Below are 24,108 nucleotides of genomic sequence, written 5' to 3' on the forward strand. Positions count from 1 at the left end.
TGGCTTCTTTTATCACTGGCACCAAAGTGACTTAAAACTGAACCTTTCACAACAGGGAAAAAACAAAAACAAAACAACAGGGAACCCCAACAACTACCTTCCCTCAGTACAGATGTAAATACAAGACAGATCAATATCAGACAAATCTTTTTTATTTTTTCTTTTGCCAGTTGTTATAGGTGAATTAAAGTCCAGAACCGTTAAGCTGTTAGTTCTTCTCAAAGGATATTTTTCAAAGTAGTAGCTCACATACAAAATACATCTTAGCATGTATTACAATGAAAAAGTGTTGACAAATTCACACTTTGAATTTTATTCAAAGAATAAAGTACCAGTAAAGATACACATTTGCTCTACAGAGCCTTACTGCAAGCTCCTTGCTCTCACTGAGAAGTACTTACTCTTGCAGACAATCCCACTCAGACCAGTGCTACTTTTCCTTAGATGATCCATTAAACTACTCAGGCAGTAAGTGCTGTGAATGGGATTTGCAATCTGTTAGGAGTGCCTGTTGAGAGGATGGTCTGTATTATGAAGCAAATGCTGGAAAACAACTGAATGACAGCTCCTTTACAATAAACGCAGACAGCACAACTGGCATACGTTGAAATTCTAAGGCAACAGTATTGGACCAGCACATGAAACTGTACTGCAGACAAAACTTAAGCACTGTTTTCTTCTGCAGAGCAGTCATACTCTGATTTTTATTTTTCTAAATTTAAATTTATTAAGAGGTAGCAATATGGAATGCCAATACTGCCACCAGATAACTTATGTATTCAGTTCCTGCATTGAAAAAAATCCTTTATGACAATATGTAGTGTCTCATTCGAATAGTATTCCCCATGTTTAAGGACGTCTATCTAGCAATACTTATGTATATTAAAAATAAAACACGTGCACATTTCTGCAGTCTTGCAACGTAACAACTTCTCATTGGTAACTATAAAAACGCAGTTTCGCACTGCTACCGTACACCAGGACTCCTACAGCAGTACAGAGAATGTACAGATCTCTTACCTACAGCTGGTAATACTGTGCATTGTGCAAATTGTCCAATCCCTTCCGAGCAGCAGTTAGAAGAAAATTTGAGGATATCAAAATACAGATTTAAATAATTTACTCTTAAAAACACCCATATTTATAGCCTCTTACAGAAAATAAACAATTCATCTGATTATCAGATATGTCCTCAGCTTTTCCAGTTCCAAGGTATACACAGGTCTCCATCCTGCAGCACGGAGTAGAAATGTGAAATGCAAAGGTGCATGCCTTGTAGGTACGGCAGTGATTCTTCCAGCAGTCGCTTACAACAATCTATCATCTGTGCGCTGGTGACGCTGGGCTCCTTGTACAGCCGCTCCAAAGAAAACTTCTCAGCAGAAGTATCCATCAGCTCTTTTTCTGTAATCATCATCCTAGCAAATAGAGATGGCGTACACAGACAAAATTAGAACTTCTGCAAGTATGAAACTTAAGAAAAAAGCTGGACTACATGTGCTCCCAGGACTGCACAGCAGCGTGCCCACACACTTCAAAGCCTTCAAAATCTTTTTTTTTTAAACCAACCAGGTAGTCAGAGAAATACCAAGAAGAAGAACCCACAGAGGCTCCATTTTTAATATGAGATAGAAGTTAATAACCATGAAAGTACAAGCTTCAAGAGTAAAATCGTATTAGTAACTACCCTGCCTTCTCAACTGAGACCAATGATCTCTGTAGGTCTTAAAAAAAACAATGGATGACAGATACAATCATCTTACATGTATTACTAACTTACTAATTGCAGGAAGCATACAGGGTAGTGAAACAACAGCTTACAGATGTTTGCTCTTTTTTAAATTCACCCCAGACAAATTCAGGCTACTCAGAAAAAAGTTAATCTGCAGAATCAAGAGTGTCTGAAACTGTGGATCATATGATCTGAATACAGTGCAGGTTCAGAAAGACTGTAGCTCAGGCACTGTGCCACATTAACACAGCTACACCTCTTCTAGAGTCAGCTGGTGATCAGAACACTGCTACACACTGAGTTTACAGACTCCCACATCTCCTGCTGGCTCTGGACTGGACCAGACCTCAAAATGCAGAAGGACTGGAGCACAGTGCTGCTGTTAGGTCAGCTTGGATTCAGCTTGGTCTGACAGCATCTGCAGCATCAGAGGTGGGATGACTCTGTACCACCAGATTCCAGAGCTGGTGCTACCTCTCATCTAATGAGCACTACTGTGAGAGGAGCCCAAAACTAAGTATGGTCACAGCTACTGAGACCTGCGCTGAATGTCTGCGGAAGGGGCTCAACTCTTCAGCTGAGGTGAGTGCAGGAGCTGCTTGCAAGAGTAGTATCCAAATTCTCCAGCATATCAAACCATACAGAAGCCCAGCTACTTTCCTTTCTCTCAGATTCCCTTTAACAACAACAAAGGAGGCTAAGGAGAATGTTGAGAAGTACAGAATGAATTCTGTCCAAGGAAGGATTAAATGGAAAAGGAATTTTCAGACTCAGCAATATGTTAACAACAGAGAAATATCACATATCCACACATACACCAAAAAGAAAAGGTGATAAATACAGAATAACTGTTTTATGTTACCTACGGAAGAAGAACAAGAGTGCCAAAAGAAATAACCAGGCTGCAGGTTTATAAAACAAAGGATACCTCATTCCTCCTTAACATGCATGGCAAACATAATCCAACTGCACAGTTTGCTGCCACAGGATACACTGGAGCCACAAAACATAAGCTGGCTCAAAAAAATAATTAGATAATTAAGAGGGGAGAAACGATCTAGTGAATGCTCTTAACATGAGATAGCGCTTCCAGCTCCAAGTATTTATTCAATTACAGACTGTTGGAAACTGGAGAGGAGTACAGAGTAAAAAGAACACCATAATTTTGCCCCATTCATACAGCCTTTCCAGAAGCTAAAAGATGACGGGGTACCAGCAGACTCTCGATATGACCAAGTATAGCTGTTCTCAATTATTTTTACACAAACCTGCAATCATCCAACAGACAGAAGAACTGAGATACTTAGCTTTGCCTCTTACATTGTTACAACGCAGCTGCTTATACTCTGAGGGGAGCCCCACATTTCTTTCACTGCTAACCTAAAGATGTCATTTTTCCTGGGCAGTCTTGATTATGAGGAGTAGAACAAGGGCTTAAGGAGAATGCATTACCAGGTGCAAGTGCATGCATTTGCTACAACACCCTCTCAACCTCCACAGACGTACATTTCCATCTGTCAAATATGGGTAGCTGGATAAAGCACCATTCATCAGTTATCATTCACATGGCTGAAATAACCAACCTTCAGAGCTGTGCCTGGCTTATGGAAAAATTCCAGTAAGCCTCCACGCTCTACCAAAGTCCATATCCCAAATGAATCTTCCCAAGGCACTGGATCTTAACTGAGCTAGAACCATAAAGCCTTCAGTAAGGCTCATTCTTAAAACAACCTTCAGAGAACATGCTGGGTCTACACATCATAGATATGCTCGTGACAAAGCGTGATGTTTCAACAGGTCATTACAGGATTTCTCAAGCCAAAAATAAACTTGCACTAACAACATGGGAAGGGACAGTGCCACCCAGTTACATATCAGTGCTTTCTTCAAAATAAAATCTCCACTTAGTGCTCTTAATCCTCACAGGTACATTCAACATATAAGGTCAGCAACAAAAGTACAGCTGTGCTGGATATCATTAATTTTGTGACATACAATAAGTGCTGGTTCTGTGACTCACTATAGCCATCCTCTCTTCTCATCAGCATCTGTGAGAAAGTACCAGGGAGGTATTTTTTCCATCATGCTACCCCTAGTTTTTCTATTCCCCACACTATGCACTAACTAATCTTTTCCTCAATTGAGTAACAACTAGAAATAGTAATTCTCTAGTCAGACTCAGCTGTTTCTACCATTTTCTTGTCGCTATAGAAATAAGTAACAGAAGTTTGTTGATTTTCTTATTCAATATCAAGGATTCTTCCAGTGGGGAAGGAAGGAAAGGGCAGAAAAGAAGGGGAAGAAGGGGAAAGCCTCTTCTGTAGTAAAACAAGAGCAACAAAAAACAACAACAAAAAAAACACATAGGCAAAAAACCTCTATTTCTGAAGGAAACTATTCCTTCAGTATGAAGGACAATCACTTCCTCAGTCATTTCCTAATCATCTCCTATTCGTTTCCATTCAATACTTCAATTCAGCTCAGTAAAGCTGATAGGTAGTTTTGCCTTACAAATAAGTTGCTTTTCCACCACGAGAGCAAAAATGCTATCCTCAAAGGTCTGGCACTGCTACAAGTGAGAGATACGGTGTGCAAAGATTTTCATGACCAAAAACGTATTGAGCTATAAACACTTACTCTTCCCTTCTTTTCAGATTCTCTCTTGCTTCCTGTGCTTTGGCAATAATAAACCATCGAAGGGTTGCTGGATCACAGGCTGTAGGGATGGTAAAGTGTCCAAATTCATGTAAGCTTGGCGTGTATCTATCACTGTAATGAAACACGATGGAAATGAAAAACAAGGTTTTTTTCCCCCCACGTAACCATTTGTGTGTATTACTTACAAAATTGATCCTGAGCATAAGAGTAAGATTATCAATGGATAATCAGAACAGTAGGTAAAAAATTAATCAAGTTTGGTTCATAAGAATACATAAACATCACACATAAGTCTTTCAATTACATTTCATAAGCAACACAGTCAACTATATTAAGTATACATACTCAGCATCATTATATATACAAATAAATGTTCTGACAGCACAAAACCTTTGATTTAACCCAGCACAACAACATAAGATAAAACCTCCAACTTTGACTCCAACTTGAATAAAATATGCATGATTTCCTTCAGCCTCTTTCCCTAATCCATGTAAAGGCACAACACACCTTTAGAAATAAGACTGACACACCAAAAATCTGAAATTATTATTAGTTTTCTTTTTAGTGAAAGCAATAACCAGTGTAATCACAAGAAAAAAGTACAAGTTCCAGATGAAATAATTCTTTCCTGCAAATACTCACCTTTCTAGAATCATTTGCAAGCCTCTCAGACTCTGTGGATGAAAAGGCAGCCGACTGTCAAGCAGTTTGTTATAGAAAGAATCCAGAGTGTCATAGTACTCTTCCAAAGTCAAGAGAGGTTGCAGCTCTTCTACATACATTACTTGTATGCCTCCCAGAAGTTGGCTTATCCGATCTTCCAAGAACAGCAGCCTCTCCTGAAGTTTATAATAATTTGGCAATCTCTCAAAAATCTGTGTGGACACATACATACACAAATACTTTTTATGTTACCAGGCATACAACTTAATTTTAAGAAATGAAAAAATTAACCAGAGAATCTGTACAGTGCAAAAAAAAAAAAAAAAAAAAAAAAAAAAACAACAACAAACAAACAGCAATGGAAACAGCAATCAAGGAATACGTGAAAAAAAAAGAAATATTGCATGTATGCATGTTGGGGTGAGATATAATGGAAAAAGTTCATAGGTGTTTTCAGTATTTATGCTATAAATACACCAATACAACTTGACAAGGTGGATGGATGTCCTCTATCTCTATATACACAGAATTAACAGCCCCAGACCTAAAGCAAGTTATAATCCAAGGCCTGCATAAAATGCGCATCTATTATATGTTGTCATCAAGAGTTCCTTTGCCATCCTAATGTATCAATTCCCCAAAAAGCAGAGATCCTGTGTCACTGGGAGTAGTTCCTTCCAAGGACTTGGCTAATAATGTAGCTTATCTGAAGTCTGGAGGAGGGAAGGAAAGAACCAGACATCTAGTTTACAAACCTCTACCAGAAAGGCTAAGATGTGATCGGACTTGTGAGCCACAATGCAGAATGTTGGTGACAGCAAGAAGGCTGTAAGAAGAAACTCTGTCGTAGTCACTACATACCACTGACCCAGCTATTAGCAGAACACAGTTTTTCATTCAAAAAAATACTTCTGCTGGGATAATCAAGTGATCTCAGAATAACCTCTTTACAGATACAAGAGAGTAGTAGAATCCTAGCAGCTTTTGGCAAGTTAGAAAGAGGAAGCATTTATCTCATTAAGGAACGGACTGGCTTTCTTTCCCCAGTATTAGCAAAATACTTGTATTCCAATGACTACCAATGCAAATCTCAGAGTAGAAAGCTTTGCATTCAACTCCAGTTTCTCACTTCATTAAGTACATAAATCATTCCATATTAACAAAACATGGTTTATCGTCTCCCTCAGTGAAAGGTACAGGCAAAAATCCAAATTGCCACCAGAGAAAACTTTGAGTGCTCAGTTTTCACATTATAACTGACTGGAACTCAGAAATAAAAATATTCTTATACTCTAGTTGGGTGAAACTTCCAACAGAAATTCCTCTAATTATCTCCTTTACATGGAAATATTTTTTGATAGAACTACTGCCAGCATTTTAATTATCAAGATTCAGGAAAAAGTCCTTAAAGTGACTTTGCATACAATGCTTTATTACATAGGATGCCAGAAAGTTTGCTGAATCTAAACTTTACACAGACAACAGCAGAATCTGCATATTCACTACAGATAAATTTCTGCAGCACTCTATGATCTGCCTGAAAGGACAAAGTGAAGAGATGGTTGGTTAGCAGCCATTGACTGAATAGATCCCTTCACAACTCCATTTAAGTCTCATTTACATCAACAATCAGAACAGAATTCCTAAATTCTTCGTGGGAACGAGCTCTTTACAGATGAAGAAATATTCTGCCAGTGCTTACTGCACTTATTGCTTAGAGACAAACAAATGCATAACTTCTTATTTCTGTGATTTCTTATTGCTATCTAATCAGAGATGAGACTGGTTTGTAGTAGAAGCAGCAGTAAAGATTTGACACTGATTGCTGTAAGATAAGATTAAACGTACAAGGTTACGCTAAGCACAGCAGTCATGTTTCTTCCTTTAAATTACTCATCGGTAATCAGCAACAAAATTTTGATTATAGTTCAAAGAAGGATGTCATAACAACAGAAAACAGACACCTTACTTTGGTCCAGTGATGGTGAACATCCATGGTCCCCAGCATTATGTGGCCTGCTGCACTCATACCTGAGCGCTCTGTGAAAACCACCGTGCGTCCTAAAGAGAGAAGAAAGCTCCTTACCAACTCTCATTACTGTAATCATTCACACAATCATGGAAGATTTAGGCACCCTGCTAATGTGTCACAAGCAACACATGTTCTTAGCACATACAAGATGAATAGCTGCTTTCCTTATTCTCAAAATCCAAAAAAGTGATTCTTGAAGGCTCTGGTTCAACAGTTTTCCATACAAACCTTAACTAGCTTTTGTTTTCTCCCTGTTTAAGCAGACAGCTCCAGTAGATTTTTAGTTAACTGGATTTTTTTCTTACAAAGACTATCTGTTAATAAAGAAAAAATAACAGCAAACAGCTCCTTCAAATAATCTGTAACAAATAACACACCCAAGGAAATGTGTGCTGTACACTTAAGATACACAGGAATACAGTAAAGGTAGAAGAACTATTAGCATAACCACTCAACACTGCTTCCACAAGGTTCTCTGCAGCATGCAAGCCATCAGAAATGTCTTCCTGTTCATTTTTTGCTTAAAGATAGAAATAACATAAAAGGCTCAGAGTAAATGTGTCTGGTTTTTTTTTTTAGTACAAAAATTCTTAAGAATTCTTCAGGGTAACAGCACAACTATTTGTCAAAATAAGCTTCCAAAAGAAGTCTTCAGTATAAGGTATTCATTTACAAGACAAGGGTTAATAAGAATATTTGAACTGTAACAAGCACCAAAATCAGAGTGTAAAAAACAAAACATAAATAAAGACACTTCATTACCATAAAACAAACAGATGACAATTGGCAAGCTATGCAGCATGAACATTAAATGCCTGTAACTGTCTAAAATCCCTAAATAAAATGCTGTGTGCCAGTCAAGCTAGGATTCTTGAGATCATAAGAGCAGGTATAGCCTTCATAAAAAAATCATAATGAACAACTGTAAGAAAGGGTTGTAAATCCACTTTTGACATTATGCTGTCCAAGAACTGTAAAGCTGAGACCGAAATAATTAATTAGGAATTTCTAGGATAGAAAAAAAATAGACGAAAAATTGAATATAATGGCTTCCAAATGTGAGACCAGTTATTCTTCAAATGTTCAGATGCCAAAGGCAGATAATTATGTTAAAAAAGTATTTATGGGAAAAACAAAGCTTCTGTTGAACCCATCTTTCTACCTAAGCATACTGACATTTGAGCCTGCTCTCAGCAACTGTGTATTCAAAATCTTTATGAAAGAGCAATGCTGACTACAAGAAATGGAGTGCATCATCCTACCCCAAGGCAAGATCAGCTGCATCTGTATGGTTACTGATGAGTATTTATTAATCACAGAATCCTAAAGTCATAGAAAGGCCTGGGTTGAAAGTGACCACAATGATTGTCTTCTTTCAACCCCCTGCTATGTGCAGGTCGCCAACCAGCAGACCAGGCTGCCCAGAGCCACATCCAGCCTGGCCTTGAATGCCTGCAGGGATGGGGCATCCACAGCCTCCTTGGGCAACCTGTTCCAGTGCCTCACCACCCTCTGTGTGAAAAGAGGGTGAAATATTCAATATTCAAATATGAATATGAGATATTCATATTGTGTGACTTCCTAACACCTAACCTAAACCTCCCCTTGTCTCAGTTTAAAACCATTCCCCCTTGTCCTATCACTATACACCCTCGTAAATAGTCATTAAGTATATTAAGTTATTACTAAAGATCTTTAAAAAAAAATTGAGACTACAACAGGCTCCCAGGACCTCTCCAGTACTTTACATCCTCAGCACATGTAATCAAGAAAAGCTAATTTGAAATCTCATACAGTTTAAATCTATTATTTATTTATTGTCCTACCCACTTCACCTTTTCAGAAAGGATTAAGTGAACCTCCAGATGAAAGCCACTGAGTATCTGAGGACAGGCATAAAATGTTACAGTTACAGCAAAGAGCTCCTGCCAGGGGTCAAACAGCTGTTTCAGTATCAGGTTTAAGGAATATTCGAGTTTTTCCTGAGAAAAGACTTCAGTGTAAGCATTTTATGGAACACACATGATAAGAGAAGATAATACAATTTTAAAGGGCTCCTAGTAAGCGTTCCTTATACTAATTCTTCAAAGATTTACTAGCATTTTTGTCTTGCATCTACCAGGGGTAACAAACTGTTGTTAACCAGTGCACCCTTAATTTGTTTTTACTGCTTAGACTACTGACTTCACCTTGCTCAGCCTGCGTTTACTGAGTAGCAAAATAAAAGCTGAGTGTAGTGAATGTCATGGGAGGATACTTGGTCACTTGAAAAAACAAAAAAACAGCCAATAGGCAATGTAAATTCTGACCAGCTTTTCAGTAAGCCTGACAAGTTTTCCTGCAGCTATCAAAAGCACTCGTGAAAACCAACAGAGTTCCTCTGCCACAGAAGACTCGAGTTAACCTCTGAATCAATACTATATTGGGATGTATGAAACAAGTAATGGAAACATACCTTTGACATTCTTTAATACTTCAGGTCTCTGTTGGACTAAGCGACCTAGACTGTGCAGCTGGCTACAGCGATGAGCAATACCCCAGCTTCTCTGCCACCTAAACAAAAGTCCAATTGAGAGCATTTCCTTCTCAACATTATAAAAACCAAAGAAAACAAAGCAATAAGTGATTTAAGATACAGACAAGAGGTTTATAGATCGAAAAAGCAACATTTCTCTAACACCTATAAAAGCAAAGACCTACTGAAAAGCTGTCCATATCCTATGCTATTTGAAGAGATAAAAGCCTAAATGCTATTGAACAATCTCTCTTGAAGGAAGCACCAATAACAACATGGGATAAAAAAGCAGAGTAAACCTCTCTAAGAGAAGCAAATATAAAAGCTGGTGGACATAACAGAGTTTGAAAATTGAATCTCTTGCTCAATAAGAGGGGAGTTAGTAAGTAAATAGCAATACACAACCCAGTATTTGATTCAGTCATGTGGCATGCAGTTGCTGTTTGCACATTGTGTAATGTTTGTCTAGAGGAGCAAATACTCTGTATTTGAAAGTTGTTTTTTTTTTTTCTGTCCTAGCTAAGAAACCTGTGATTCTTAGTGGTAAGCTGCTTTTTTATCATATTTTACAGTAGAAAAATCTTTGTTTCTATAATAATACCTTTGTTAAACCAAACAGTAGCCAGGTTTTACAGTGGTAACTTTAATAAATGTAATTTTGACATCTCTTCAATCACAGACACAGCAAAGCTATTAATTACATTTCAGAAAGAGCTTAGATCATAGTTGCCCCAGTATGTATGTATGTATATATATATATACACACACACACACATATACACACACACACACACATATATATATAAAAAAAATGTTCTTCTGCCAAACCTCCAACTGTTGAAAAGTGGGAAACTGGTATTCCCATGTTGTACTGGGTTTGGCTGGAATTGACTTAATTTTCTTCACAGCAGTCCTGTGTTTTTTTCCTTTTCTTTTTATTTTTTTAAGCTGTTGACAGCACACTGATGTTTTGGCTGTTACTGCATAATGCTGACACAGCACTGAGGTTCTCCCTCTTTTTTCTACTCTGCCCCCATCAGCAAGTATGCTGAGGACGGGCAGGATTTTTGGAGAGGACAGAGCTGATCCCAACTGACCAAAGGGATGTTCCAAGACCATACGATGTTGTGCTCAGTAATAAAAGCTCAGGAAAAGGAGGAGAAGACAGTGACATCAGTAGTTACAGTGTTTGTCATCTCAAAGAACCATTAGGAATTAGTGGAAGTCTCAAGGAATTAATTCCTTATTTTGGTTTCCTTGCACACAGCTTTGCTTCATTTCACTTGTTAAACTTTTATACTGATCCACAGGATCTCACTTTTGCTCCTCCTATTGTCTTCCTCCAATCACACTGGTGGTATATGAGTGAGGGGCTGCCTTGCGTACTCAGCTGCTGGCTTTGATCAGACCATTACACCTCACCTAGAGAAATCCGTGACTGGAAAAAAACACTCTTTGGGATGGAGCAATTGGCACTGCACCATAGCACTTAAAATGCAATTCAGTCCGTTATATGTCATCCTAATAACTGCCTACTGTTGCCTAGCAATACTATTTTGATACCATATATATATTTATACTATACTTTCGGTAGCACTAGAGGGGGATATAAAAAGGTGGCTTACAGATTCTATCTTCTCCTCAGCCATCCTAAACATACTCATGGAATGAAGCTAACAACCTCATTCTTCAATTTTCAGGCCTCTAAACATCAGCATTAGACTGGAGGATGACAAGTAGCAACTTTCTATTAACATCCTTATTTTTCAGGTTCCTGGTACTTGAATTCATTTCTAAATAATGGAAGGCTAATAACCCCTCAAAAAAAGAACAAAAAAAACCCAACAGTGAGTCTACACATAAGTCACAAACGCTAGCTCTTTTTGAATAGATTGCACCAGGAAACTTTTGTTCTACTGGAAATCTTCTGGAGAAGTCTTACCCAGTATAATAATGTTACTATACATGAGATACAGCTGTTCTGTTGAAAAAAGCCTTTAAAGCTTGTGCATGACATTACACACTTGCTTTGACTGCCTTCGTGCAGATACAATGGATGTAATTTACTACCTGATATCTGAGAGCTGGAGTTGGTGAGAGAGCTCAAACTTTAAACGTTCTAGTTCTTCCCTAAGTGGCAAACTCTTCTTCAGCTTTACAACTGCACTCGCTTCATTACCATCCAACCAGGATCTAAGAAAGAAAAAAAGTAGAATGCTGTATTCTCTCTCAGGCAAACAGTAATCTAACCACCATAAAATGTTAGCAGTAAGAATTCGAGTTAGAAGAAAAAAAGTCTTTTTAAAGTAGAAGACAGAAGCTGAAACAGTTGAACACTTCCCCTTAAAATAGTAAGAAAATGTCATGGCTCTTGTTCTGGGGACTAGGCAATCAAATTAAACAAAGCACTTAGACAGTGTTACAACAATTAGATTTTGAGAGTTGTGAGAAGTAGCGAGCAGCAGATCAGTGCTATTTATTTAGGACAGCAGCTTCAGAACTTAGTGCTTTAATGAATGAAATTCCCAATCGTATCTTAAATAAACAAACAAACCCCAAAACGATCCTCGTAGACCATCAAATAAAGGAGGTGGTACTGAAGGGCCAAGTTACACAACTCTTACAGAGCTGGGATGAACACAGATTACACAGGTCAAAGATTTACTGTTCTTTTTCCAGTAATCGCAACAATGCGACTCGCAGAGCACTTCTAAGGCTTCGAATAAATAAACCATTCTATTTGTAGGAGAAAGTTACTCTTTAATTTAGCCTCATACAGAACTCCAAGGGGGAAAAAAAAATAACACAAACCTGAACAAAAAAGGTTCATTGCCAAATGGCTAGGTATTGAAACAAGACTGTTAATACATAACTGCCTGCGTCGCTCCTTGTAAATGTGTAAAAATCACTAAAAAACATTGTCTACCTGGTAATTCTTGATTAACTGTTTTACAGTAGCACAAGCACAGCAGTTTTCCTTGGGAAATGCTATGTAGGATAATGGATATTTTTTGCTCTGAAGATGCTACCGTCAGAATGGTAAATTTATTTCAAATTGAATTAAGTCTCACTGCTATAAAAAGGGATTTTGAGACAGCATTCTTAGTTTGTTCTCAAAATCACACATGCAGACAGTTCATAAACAACTAACTTCTAAATTGTCGTGCATTTAATGCAAGTTCAGCATTTACAATTGCTTTAATTTAAGGTTGGTACCCAAAACACCACATTAGAAGCACAGTGCTATGACATCTGGCAACTTCAAACATTCCAATCCTGATTTTCATGTATTACCTCCTTTGTGTATTATCATCTTACAAAAAAACCATAATCAAATAAAAGCCTTACATACATTAAAGTTGTTTCCACTCTTTGGGCTTGGTCAAGTTCTTCCTCAGGATCCTTGAATCCAGTAAATGAATAGTAAGTCTTATCCCATTTGATAGGTCTGTTCGGCGTCCTTTTCGCCTCCTTATGGGGCTGAGAGTTCACACTCAAACTCTGAATATGCTCTGTAGATAAACTGCAGGAGTTGAGAATATCCAATACTGTGCTCAGGAGATCTCGTGTGTGCAAAGTAAAACTGACGGCTCGAAACCCTACAAAAGACAAGTTTCACAAAATTAGCATTATTTAACTGACACTGCTTTAAATGCTTTCACATTTCTCTCATACAGGAACTAAAGCAAAGGTGCACATAGGTAGAAATTACTATTGCGTTGTTTTTTCAACATTCACTTCAAAATTGAAAGCATTTGAACCTTTAAAATTACACATTCCCAAAACCATAAACATTTTAAAGCAGCTGAATGATTGGATAAATTGAAAACCTAGCCATAGATGCAGTAAAACCCATGAGAAAGTGTTTTTGCATCAGCTGTGGCAGTTCAACACAGAATTCCTATTAGTACTCATCATCAATTTGCATAGTTTACTACGGAAATGCAGTGGTGTAACAGCTCTTCACAGACTATGAAGAAAAGCTTCAGAACAGAACACTGCACTTGCACAGTGGACAAAACAAAGGTTCAGTATCATCAGATAGAAAGCCAATACTGGAGTAAAAAGCAAAAGCTTCTGAACTGCTCATACTGCTAACTATTTTCTTGAGTACAGTACGATTTTGTTTTCCTTTCCTGAAGTCTCTCACAATTAGCTCATGCTTCTTGACTAAGATACAGAACATAAAACTCTTCAGTTAAACACTTAAGTGGTACTAAAAGCACAACAACTAACTGACAACTATGTTTTCCACTTCATCATACTGTCACTTGACCTCAACCTTAAATTCTCATTCTTTCAAAGCTTTTAAAGTTCAAATTGTTTAACTACTTGAGATAGTCTTAACTGGTCTCATCTAATACACATTTTCATGGTTTGAAAGTCATTGAATTTCATAGTTGAAAAGTCACTGTGACTGCACACAGTTAAGGAATGGCCTTTCTTAAAGAATTTTAATACAGGAAGATACATTCTGCATGATATAAAAGCACCTGAAGTACTGAAGGATTCTTGAACATTAGAAGAGTTTGGTTCTCTTTCTCTTACATAAAAGGTAAGCTGAGTTGGCTTAAAGGACTGAAATCCTGGTTTCTGTAGATTCTCCAAGTAGCCATTTAACCTCTTCAGAGAGTTTTCATTTACTGCCTGTTAAAAAGAAAAAAGGAATTACAAATGTGGCCAGTTCTCATCTAAGCCTCTTCAATCTCACACGTAGAATTTGTTTTTACCATCTGCCAGCTGCTCTTATTGAACAGTCATACAGATCATATTTTCAGCATAAATGAATAATTATATTGCACAAATTCATTGTGTGATGTACATGCTTGTACATTCCTGCACAAACTTCATTTTTAAGGCACTTAGCTTAAAAAAAAAAAAAAAATCAATTGATTTCAAATGTAACATACAGCCTTTCAAGCAGTAAGTATTATAAATCAGACTGGAAGAATTTCATACTGTCATCACAACTAAACAGAAAATATAACCTGTGAATTAGAAAGAAAGAGTTTATTTTTAACAAGAATAGATGCCTTAAAGAAACAATGCCTCCTTTTGCTCTTCTGTAACAACTATTTTCAGCCCCAGTGCTTTCTCCACTCTGACAGCACAGAAAACAGATCACTCCCATCTTTGACATATGTCACATTTACAAAGAAAGCCCACTGCAAGATCTTTACCCTCTCTTTGGGATGCTGGCCAAAGAAATCTGGATGCACAGCAAAGTAGAAAGGTTTGAGAGCATGGATGGCATCAGCTCCTGACAAAGTTCTTGACTGGATAATGCATTGTAGCAATATCTTCTCCAGACATAACCTAACAAAGTAATAAAATGTTTATGTATGATGCAATCAACCACATGACAAGCTGATATAAATTACATTAGAATGTGACAGAATGGAGTAAACATTCTCAGTTGCAAATATAATCATTTAAAAGTGTTACTAGAAGTCTGAGGGCTGGATTTTTTTTACCCTTGGGACTCACCATCCTGTATTAATACAGAGCAAACCTAATAGGTTCCAGACACAGTGGATGCTAAAGGCTGATTAAAGACATTTAAGCACAATAACATTTTCCTCTAAAGTAGGCTCAAATGGTAATTTCCCAGTCATGTAGTTAGAATGATGAAGACTGCCTCCAGTGGTACTTTTTGCAGACATTCCTGAAGCTGCTGCTAAAAACCAACCCTTATATACTTTTGAACTCCCAAGTTAAAACCACAGCCTTCCCATTTTTTTTCCAAGCACTACCAAAGAGTATTAAAGTTTACCCAGAAATAATCGAAAAGGTTCTGCATTTGAGGACCATATGGTCAGACCATTCAGAAACAAATTCAATCTCATTTCCCAAAAATACCCTTTTAAAGGCATCTAGTAAAAGATGACAGCACTTTTTTGTCCTTTGATCTTCATGCAAAGAGAAGAAAACAAGGACAAAAAGGAATTTCAGTGGTATAAAAAGATGACTGCTTCAAGTAAGAACTGAAAGAAAAGTTCTAGAAACAGAGAAAATACTTAAGATTGGATCTATTTGCTATGTGTAAATTAAACAACAGTTCTGCAAAGAGCTTACTTGTGTAACAGAAGACTAAAACTATGCGATAGTATAGTAATAATAGTAAGCAAGACCATCTGTACAAATTGCTATTCACTCAGCATCCTATACTGAATAATAATCCTGGACACAGAAACACGTGAGACTATTTTCTGATTGCTCTTGTTAATTAAAAAAATACCCCCAAAGCCCTAAATCTCTGCTCAGACAATAAGCAGTCTCTCTCCTATGGGGAAATGTTAAATGACAACAGTTGAGTTGTCAAGTAGATGCTATGACCCTTACTTTACCTTTTTTCAGTCAACCTTTCCAGCTATTCAATTAGAAATGTGAAAGCAGTTAAAGCTAATGGTTTCTGCCTCTAAAAGGAAGGCAAATATTTAACTAGCAGCTCGCTGAAAGCAGGAAAAGTTTTGTAGAAAAGTGGGAAGGAAAACTTGTAATGTAAGAAGATCGATGGCATTTCCAACTGTTTTGACTAAAGACAATTCTTCAGAGTGTAGATTAAATGGAAGATAAAAATCACATCATTTAATACGGGCAAAAATTTCTACCTCTTTGATGGCAGCACCTGAGAAAGACTCCAAGACCAGTGTCCTGGTATCAGCGAGGACTGAATTCATTTCCTTCCTAGTAGCTGGTATAGTTCTGCGCATAGGATATTTCAGCTCCCCATGCTGTCCTAAAAAAAGGGGCTAGGGAGGGGTGTGCACAGATAGCTTGGAGGGGACAGAAACAGAACATCTAACCCAAACTTGCTAAGGGGTTATTGCATACCATATTGTGCTGTGCTGAACTACACAACTGGGGAAACTGCTGCTCAGAGACCCGCTGGGCATTGGTCAGTGAGCAACTGCATCACTTGTTTTGTATATTCTTCTACTGTTGTTATTTTCTTTTCCCTTTCTGTCCTGTTAACTGTCATTACCTCAACCAACAAGTCTTCCCTTTTTTCTGATCCTCTACCCCATCTCACTGCGGGGGGAAAGAGTAAACAGCTGCATGGTGCTGAGCTCACTGCTGGGTTAAACCACTGTGGGTGCCCAATAGGGAGCTTGAAGGCTGAGGTAACAACAGATCTGACAAGAGACTGTTGAAACAAAACTGTATTAAACATTACAGTAGTTTAATAGTTGTTGGTGACAGTGTTGATCCTTTCACTCTCAGATCAGTCATGCTTGTTCTCACAGTTGCATTATAGAACACTTGCTGTCTGTGCTCCCTCTTGGGCTGTTTACTATCTCACACTGATCCTATATAACACTGACCTATGTTAAAATTACTGCCTGGGAGATTAATCTGGTATTTGCATTCTGTATTGCCATCATCTCCGTACTTTGGGAACCATCTCTTGGAAACTATTAATAATTACACTCTTTACTGTGTGTTGTGTTTTAACCCAGCAGGCAGCTCAGCACCACGCAGCCTTTCACTCGATTCCCACCAAGCGGGATGGGGGATAGAATCAAAAGAAGTTAAAACCTGCGGGCTGATACAAAGACAGCTTAAAGGACCAGAAGAAAAAAAACACAACAAAACACCAAGAATATACAGAACAAGTGGTGCACAGTGCAACTGTTCACTATCTGATGGCTGACACTAAGTCAGTTTCTGAGCAGTGACCCAGTCCCAGCCAACTTGCCCTGGTTTTGCTATTCGGCACCACACGGAAGTGGCATCTCTTTGGCCAGTTTAGGTGAGCTGTCCCAGCTGTGTCCAATCCCAGCTCCTTGCATCCCCAAACCCATCACTGGCAGGACAGCATGTGAAGCTGAAATGCACTGCTCAGCAACAAGTAAAATACCACTACGTTACCAATGCTGTTTTTCTCCCAGAGCCAAAACTTCGCATCATTCTAACCACTATGAAGAGAACCAATTCTATTCCAGCTGAAAACAGGACAATATCTACCCCTTACTCCCTATCATTAACATCATACTCTGGTCCCACATTTTCCCATATTTCCCAAATAGGTACTATCATCCTTCATGCCTTCTGATACATACCCATAGTATAATTCCCATAGACTACAAGGCATCTCTCTAAAACGTCCACTGATCTTGTGTGGTTTTGCCCATCTTTGGGCTTCATCTGTCCTAACAGTCCGTCAGCTAAGTAGGGAGGATGCTGGACTGCTGCATGCTGAGGCCAGCTCTGGTTCCATCAGAAACCCTTCTTCACGAATCCGAGTGATTCTTACAAAGCACTGAGCAACCACCATAGGGATGGCATAAAGCACTCTACAGCAATTAACTTCACAGAATTCAAATTGCTGGCTATTCTCACCCAACATCAAATCCCCCAGAGGCACACAGAAGGATGGGAACATCCGGTGCATCACTCACTAAGTGTATCCTGGTCCTCCTGCAAAAGAGATCCCTTGATGGGTTTGCCTTTGCTCAAGGCAAGAAGAACCCAGACTGTCTTACCCAGCACGTTTTGCCTGTGCGCTACAGGGACTTTAGCTCCTCCTACAGCATGTAAGAGTTTCGACTGGGCAGAGCCAGCTCAACTCTCAGATCCTGAGGGTTGACTAACAAGGTGGCTTTTGCTAAATGCAAACGTGTCCAATGTTTGAATGCACCAGCACCCAGTTTCTAACAGATCACTGTACCACTTTATCTTACCAGAGGATGGTACATGATAGAGGATGCGACCTCTCCGCTCACTGCCATGCTCTTTCACCCTGGTGTCTATCAGGTTATTTCAGAAATGAGTCCTGTTGCCTGACACAGCTCTTTCTAGGACGCCACGCAGCCCAGGACTTTCCTCTCAAGACCCAGGACGGCGTTTTGGGCAGCAGCACGGGGCACCGGATATGTTTCCAGACAACAGGTGGCTGCTTCCACCATTCTAAGTACACGGCACTTGTCGTGGCAGGTTTGTGAGAGTGTGACATAATCAACCAACACCAGGCCTTCCCTGGTTTCTATTTCAGCCATTGTCCTCCATACCGGAGAAGCATTATCCACCTGGATTCCTTTACTGAAGCACAATTTCATACTCATATTCATATTCTGTGCAATAGTGTTCATGGTCAAGTCTACCCCTTCATCTCGAGCCCACCTATACACTGCATCCCCTCCTTGGTGGTCTGAGGTGTCCGTAGGCCTACTGGGCTAAAAGTAATTCACCTTTCTGTTGCCAGTTCAGATCCACCCAAGCCATAGCAATCCGAGCAGCCCAACCCATTAACTGGTTATTTCTATGCTCCTCAGCGGCACAACTCTTGGGTACAACGCTGCCTGCTGTTGACCACTAGGGCCTCACACTCTAGTAAGATCAGCACATCTAATCTGCCTGAGGAACTGCCTCCTGAAAACTGGAGCAGCTGTTTTCTCGGAAGAACCCCCTTCTGAGTTTGCATGTCTTCACAATCCACACATCCCTGTCTCTATGGCCAAAGTACATTTTTCATCCCACTTCCACATATCCTCTCTAGGGTCATGCAGGTAAAATCCCAGAGTAGTATATGTTGTGCACCCACTCTAACCTCCCTCTTGAGCAGAGAAATGTTTTTTCCCCCCACACACCATCTCTCTTACCCTGAAGAACTGTCATGATAGGTGGAGCCCATAGTTATAGACTATGAACTCTGTGTACATTTTAAAGGGATGGCCCACAGCCTATTGGAATGATATCTTCACACACACATCAAAAGACAAGATGCAAATTATATGGAATGCTGGGTGAAAATTGCCCTGCTATCAGTTTGAATAGAGTTAGGTTTCTTCCTAGTTGCTGGCATGGTTCTGTGTTTTGGCTTTAGGATGAGAATATTGCCAATAATACACTGATGTTTTAGTTGCTGCTCAGCAATCAAGGACATTTTGGCTTCTCTGCCAGCGAGGAGCCTGAAGGTGCACGAGGGAGGCAACAGAAGCAAGACAGCTGACCCAAACTGGCCACAGGAATATTCCACATCATGTGGTGCCATGCTGAACAACAAAAATGGGCTGAGTATGCCAGGGTACTGTCACTAACTGGGGACTGGCTGGGCATCGGGCAGCAGGGCAGTTAGCAATTACATTCTGCATTATTTGTTTATACTCTTTTGTTAAAATTTTTTCCTCCTTTTCTCTCCTATTAAACTGCCTGTATCTCAGCTTACCAGCTTTGCCTTTCCCCCCCCCTCCCCATCCCACTGGAAGGGAGCAAGCCATGGGCTGCGTGGTGCTGAGCTGTCTGCCAGGTTAAACCACAAGTAGCCATCATCTTCTTATTCACAATATCAGGAAGAACTGAAGTAGTAAAGTAGAAAATAATATCCTGCTTTTATAGAGTGCAAAAGCTCTTAACAAGAAAGTGCCACAGTTGCTCAGTGACAAAGGAAAAAGCTGCATCTGCCTTGGCAAGAAAGGAAGCAGAGCACCCTGGATGAAAAGCCCACTTCATATGCATCACTATTTGGATCCAGAAATACAAAACCAATTGCCTCACTGAGGGAAAAGCAGCCGTTTCTGCATATTTTTCTTTTGCAGAAAGTGGATACAAAGAAAAAAACCTCTTTCCAGCAAAGGAAAAAAACAACAAGTAAACCCAATGAGTTATCTATGTGATGGCAGCTTTTGATTAACAGCCATGTAAGAAACCCACTTCCTACTAGGTGCAGCTACCAAGAGGAAGAAGGGGGTTTGTTTCTCTCCTCATCTTGCTTGCATGCTATTTCCCATATCCATTCTCCAGCTATGCTGCACACTGCTTTCAGTAGTTAGGAAAAAAGTTCCAGTGTACCTGGAAACTATTCATCACTTCCATCTGGTACTGCATACAAGCAAGATGGCCAAGTATGGACAACTTCAGTTTCCTTGTTTTGTATCTAAACAACACTGTCGTGCTAGTAGGAAGGCTCAGGATTCCAGCCAAAAGTCTATTTTGAACTCGCTTAAAAGAGAAACGCTCAAAGGCCAAAATTAGTCTGCGTGACAGAAGGGTATATTCACTCACTGAAGGTGAAAGACACAACTCTGAGGCATCCTTCAAGCAAAGTGACAAAATAAATTAATTAAAATGGATGTAGAGAGAGAAAACGCAAGAGAGATGCCTATGGCTTCTTACAGAAGCAGCAATAAATTATTCCAATAGCTTCATTTTGATTTAAAGAGCAGAGAAAGGCTTTGCGTTAAAATCAAGGTCACAACTACTTTGAGGACAGCCATCCCACACCATGAAAGATATGAAACACAATCTCTACCAGCACACATTGTGCAATCGTGCTCCAGGGTAGATTTAATTTATGGATTGAATAATTGCCCTCAGCTCTCTTTTCACTTCTTCTTTACATCTCTCCCAAATTTAACTTTCAGCTTATTGTTTTGGCACTGACAAACTTTGTTAAATTAAGCTCGCTACTACAGATACAGTCACGTATTTTTAAACTCTGAGCTTTAGTAACTCAGTAATACACTGGATATCATATTCAGGTTAAGAATACCATTTCCTCATAACTAAGCAATTCTGCAGCCCTTGCTTTGTCTACAGCCTTTTTGACCACTCACTTGAGAACAAGCACACAGATTTTGGGGATTTTCAACTGTGCTGATAACCTCAAGCTTCACAGATGAAAGAGCCAATGAAATAAGCATTAAGTAAACAACAGCAACAAAAACAGCCCATCAATTTTGCATACATGCAAATCACAAGCAAGCTTGAACATACACCAATTAAGTCAATAGCATTTCTTACCTTCTCACAACTCTCAAACAGCAAAACATTTCAGCAACTCAGTGCTCCGGAAAACTTTCATCCATCCAATCACTTAAAGGGAAAAGAAAAGAACCCTATTTAGTAGTGGACATCAGCATCTCTGCCCATCACTTATCAGTGCATGTTCTAAATCCTGTCGGTAACTTTTAAAGTCAGACAAGCAATACATAATAGACAACTCCAGTTTTCACATAAAAACGTTTCCTGTTTTCCTTGCAAACAGGGGGTCTTACAAACGTTCTGAATTCCTCCTCCAGATTTGATCTGAAGAGGAATACTTAAAGACGTTTTGGGCAGGGAAAGTAAAATCCTTACTGATTCAGGATTGCACGTGCTTCCTACTTCTTCTGTTATTCAGAAAGGAAAAAAATAATGCTTTTCAAGCATCAGCACATTCTAATTAATGAAACTCCACGTTATTTTTCAGTCCTCTAAGTTCAAAACCTTCCAAATAAGTGTGTTTTAAAATGCATATGCCAAGTATTTTTTGGGACCACAACGTAAAGCCAAGGGAACAATAGCACCTGGGAGCATCTTGATAAGTTTTGAAAGAAAACAGTGATTTCTGGACTACACATCCATAACTGAGCATTTTCCAACGGCAGACAAACCATTCACCTATCGGATTATGTACCACCTATCGGAGTGCAACCATGCACCTAATAATCGTTAGGGATTAGGATCCCTATTGGCAATGTTTTCTTCCCAAGCTTTCAGGGCACTTCTGAGAATACTTTTCTTCATGCTTTTCAAAGTAAAGTGCTATTTTGATGCACCTGGGAGCAAGCCATTGTCTGAGAAATGCCATCCCTGCTTGCCATACAGCAGGATGGTTGCTGTGACGCTGCGCCAAACAGCTCAGCTTATACTTGCGTTTGTGTCTTGCCGACACAAATACGCATAATTAGGGCAACACTGCCACATATTTCAAGCAGGAGGTAAACACACACTGAGCTAAAACCTCCCCGGTTTATAAATCCCGTCTCCTGATTTCCAGCCAGGTGGGCCAGACACCGACCCTTTCATTTCCAGCGTCCTACCAACAGCCCCGAGCCGTGAACTGAGCGCATTGACGAGCTCTCCGGAAAGAAAACGCTTTTCTCTCCCTGCGCTTTCAGGGAGGATTTGGACGGAGGGCGGAAAAACACCGAGAGCCTCCCTGGTGTGTGCCGGCACTTTACGTAACCAGACCAAAGCATCGCTGTTTCTTGTCCGCGATGCCCTACGAGCGGCTCAGGAATCGTTCCGTATCTCAAAGCTCCGCGCTCTTACACAGTTCCACCTTCCCCCCCCCACCCACCTCACCTACACGCCAGCTCCCAGAAAACAAGTCACCGATCGCGCTGCGGACCTTCTGCCCAAGCCTTCGCCAACGCGACGCCGCGCTGCCGCTTCCATACCGCGAGCACGGCGGTGAATCGGGCCGTTTACCCGTGTCGGATTCTCGCGGCAGCACGACGGAGAACCACGCGTCAACAAAAGAGGCGACCGCGTTCGGAGTGCGGATTCTAGCGGTGCTCGCCGAGAAAAGGAGGCTACGGCAACCCGACCGACGGCATTTTTTGGGGCTCCGACGGCGCGGCCGAAGGTTCGGCCGCGACCGAGCGCGTCAGGACGGGCACGGGGCACAGCCCCCCGGCGGCAGCGCGCCGCTCGCAACGAAGACGGCACCTCCGGGCGTTGCGCCGTCAGAGCACGCGGCGACGCGACGGACAGAAGCGAGCCCCGCCGCTCCTGGCCCGCCGAGCGGCCCTCTCCCGCGCAGAGGACGCCGAGCCCCGAGCCGCAGCCCCGCTCACCGCCGCGGCCGGACGGCTCCGCCGCCCTCCTCCCGCCGCCCGCCGGGGCTCGGCCCCCATCGCCCGGCGCCGCCCGCGGCCCCGGAAGAGGCGGCTGGGGGCGGGGCGCGGCGGCGGCAGCGGGCGAGGGGATTCCCGCCGCGGGAGGGGTCGGTGCGCGCATGCGCCCTCGTTCCACCGCTCGCCTCCGTCCTCTTGCGCCGTGAGGGCGGTCGCGCAGGCGCGGCCTTAGTTCCCCCAGGGCTGTGGGGGAGCGGGCGCTGCGGTGCGCAGCCTGCCCGCCCAAAAGCGACGAGGGAAGGGCTGCCCGCGGGTACCGCCACAGTGGGCGTTAACGCATACCTGACAGTAACCTACAGCCTTCGGGACTTTACATGCGCAAAACCTCACCTTTAAGTACACATGCTAACCCCTCTCCCCCCCACCCCCCATTTTTTTCCTTCTATTTTTTAATTCTACATAAAGAATTATGGTGTTGCTGCTGGTGTTGAGCATTTTCACAAAATGCTTTAATTCTGGGTGAGGTGAAGCACACAAAAGAGCCAATGGTTTCATGCCTGACCCATTAAAAGCAGCAACCGCTCCCATAAACCTGAGTAACAATCCTGCATCCATTCCTCCCCCGTTTCATCCCATCACAGATATGCAGCCTTTTACCTCGCAGCATGCCTACAGCTGTTACACTTTCCCTTGGAAGTGTTCAAGAACCGTGTGGATTTGGCACCCAGGGACGTGGTTCAGTTTGCAACATACCTTGTTTTAGTCAGCCTAAAGCTGTAGGACTGATCTGACCAACAGACCTTCTTAACACCCACGTTTGGCTTCAGCAACCGAAACTCTTAGTCCCTGTTTCTTAACCTCTTACAGTCCCCAACTGACTGCAACAAACTCTTCACCTTTGCATTTTTTAGTTACTCTTCTGCTCTCACTCATGCTTCCAGAG

At 40.8% G+C, this 24,108-nt stretch overlaps 1 protein-coding gene across 5 annotated transcripts; it reads right to left on the bottom strand.

Moving 5' to 3' along the window:
* Positions 1-134: 134 nt before the first annotated feature.
* Positions 135-23,269, bottom strand: TCAIM (T cell activation inhibitor, mitochondrial). 5 transcript variants are annotated; one of them, XM_048951276.1, is made up of 11 exons: positions 23,166-23,269; positions 21,346-21,417; positions 14,784-14,919; positions 14,097-14,250; positions 12,956-13,202; positions 11,674-11,796; positions 9,544-9,641; positions 7,026-7,117; positions 5,036-5,268; positions 4,370-4,501; positions 135-1,418 (listed from the first exon to the last, which is right to left on the bottom strand). In XM_048951276.1, exons 2-11 carry the CDS (start codon positions 21,372-21,374, stop codon positions 1,193-1,195), a joined length of 1,470 nt encoding a protein of 489 aa, XP_048807233.1. In that variant the 5' UTR covers positions 21,375-21,417; positions 23,166-23,269; the 3' UTR covers positions 135-1,192. The 5 variants fall into 5 exon arrangements, with proteins under 5 accessions (XP_048807233.1, XP_048807237.1, XP_048807234.1 ...); XM_048951280.1 differs by lacking the exon at positions 23,166-23,269 and adding an exon at positions 22,798-23,146; XM_048951277.1 differs by lacking the exon at positions 23,166-23,269 and adding an exon at positions 22,718-23,146.
* Between the last annotated feature and the right edge of the window lie 839 nt (positions 23,270-24,108).

Source organism: Lagopus muta, chromosome 7 (genome assembly GCF_023343835.1).
Source record: "Lagopus muta isolate bLagMut1 chromosome 7, bLagMut1 primary, whole genome shotgun sequence".
Taxonomy (NCBI): Eukaryota; Metazoa; Chordata; class Aves; order Galliformes; family Phasianidae; genus Lagopus; species Lagopus muta.

Coding starts and splice junctions, on each gene's coding strand:
- TCAIM (XM_048951276.1), bottom strand. CDS start 21,374: ATGTTTTGCTGTTTGAGAGTTGTGAGAAG. Junction 14,920..21,345: donor TGTTTGAGAGTTGTGAGAAG/GTAAGAAATGCT, acceptor TTACTTTGTTAG/GTTATGTCTGGAGAAGATAT. Junction 9,642..11,673: donor CTCCAGCTCTCAGATATCAG/GTAGTAAATTAC, acceptor ACTTTTGTTTAG/GTGGCAGAGAAGCTGGGGTA.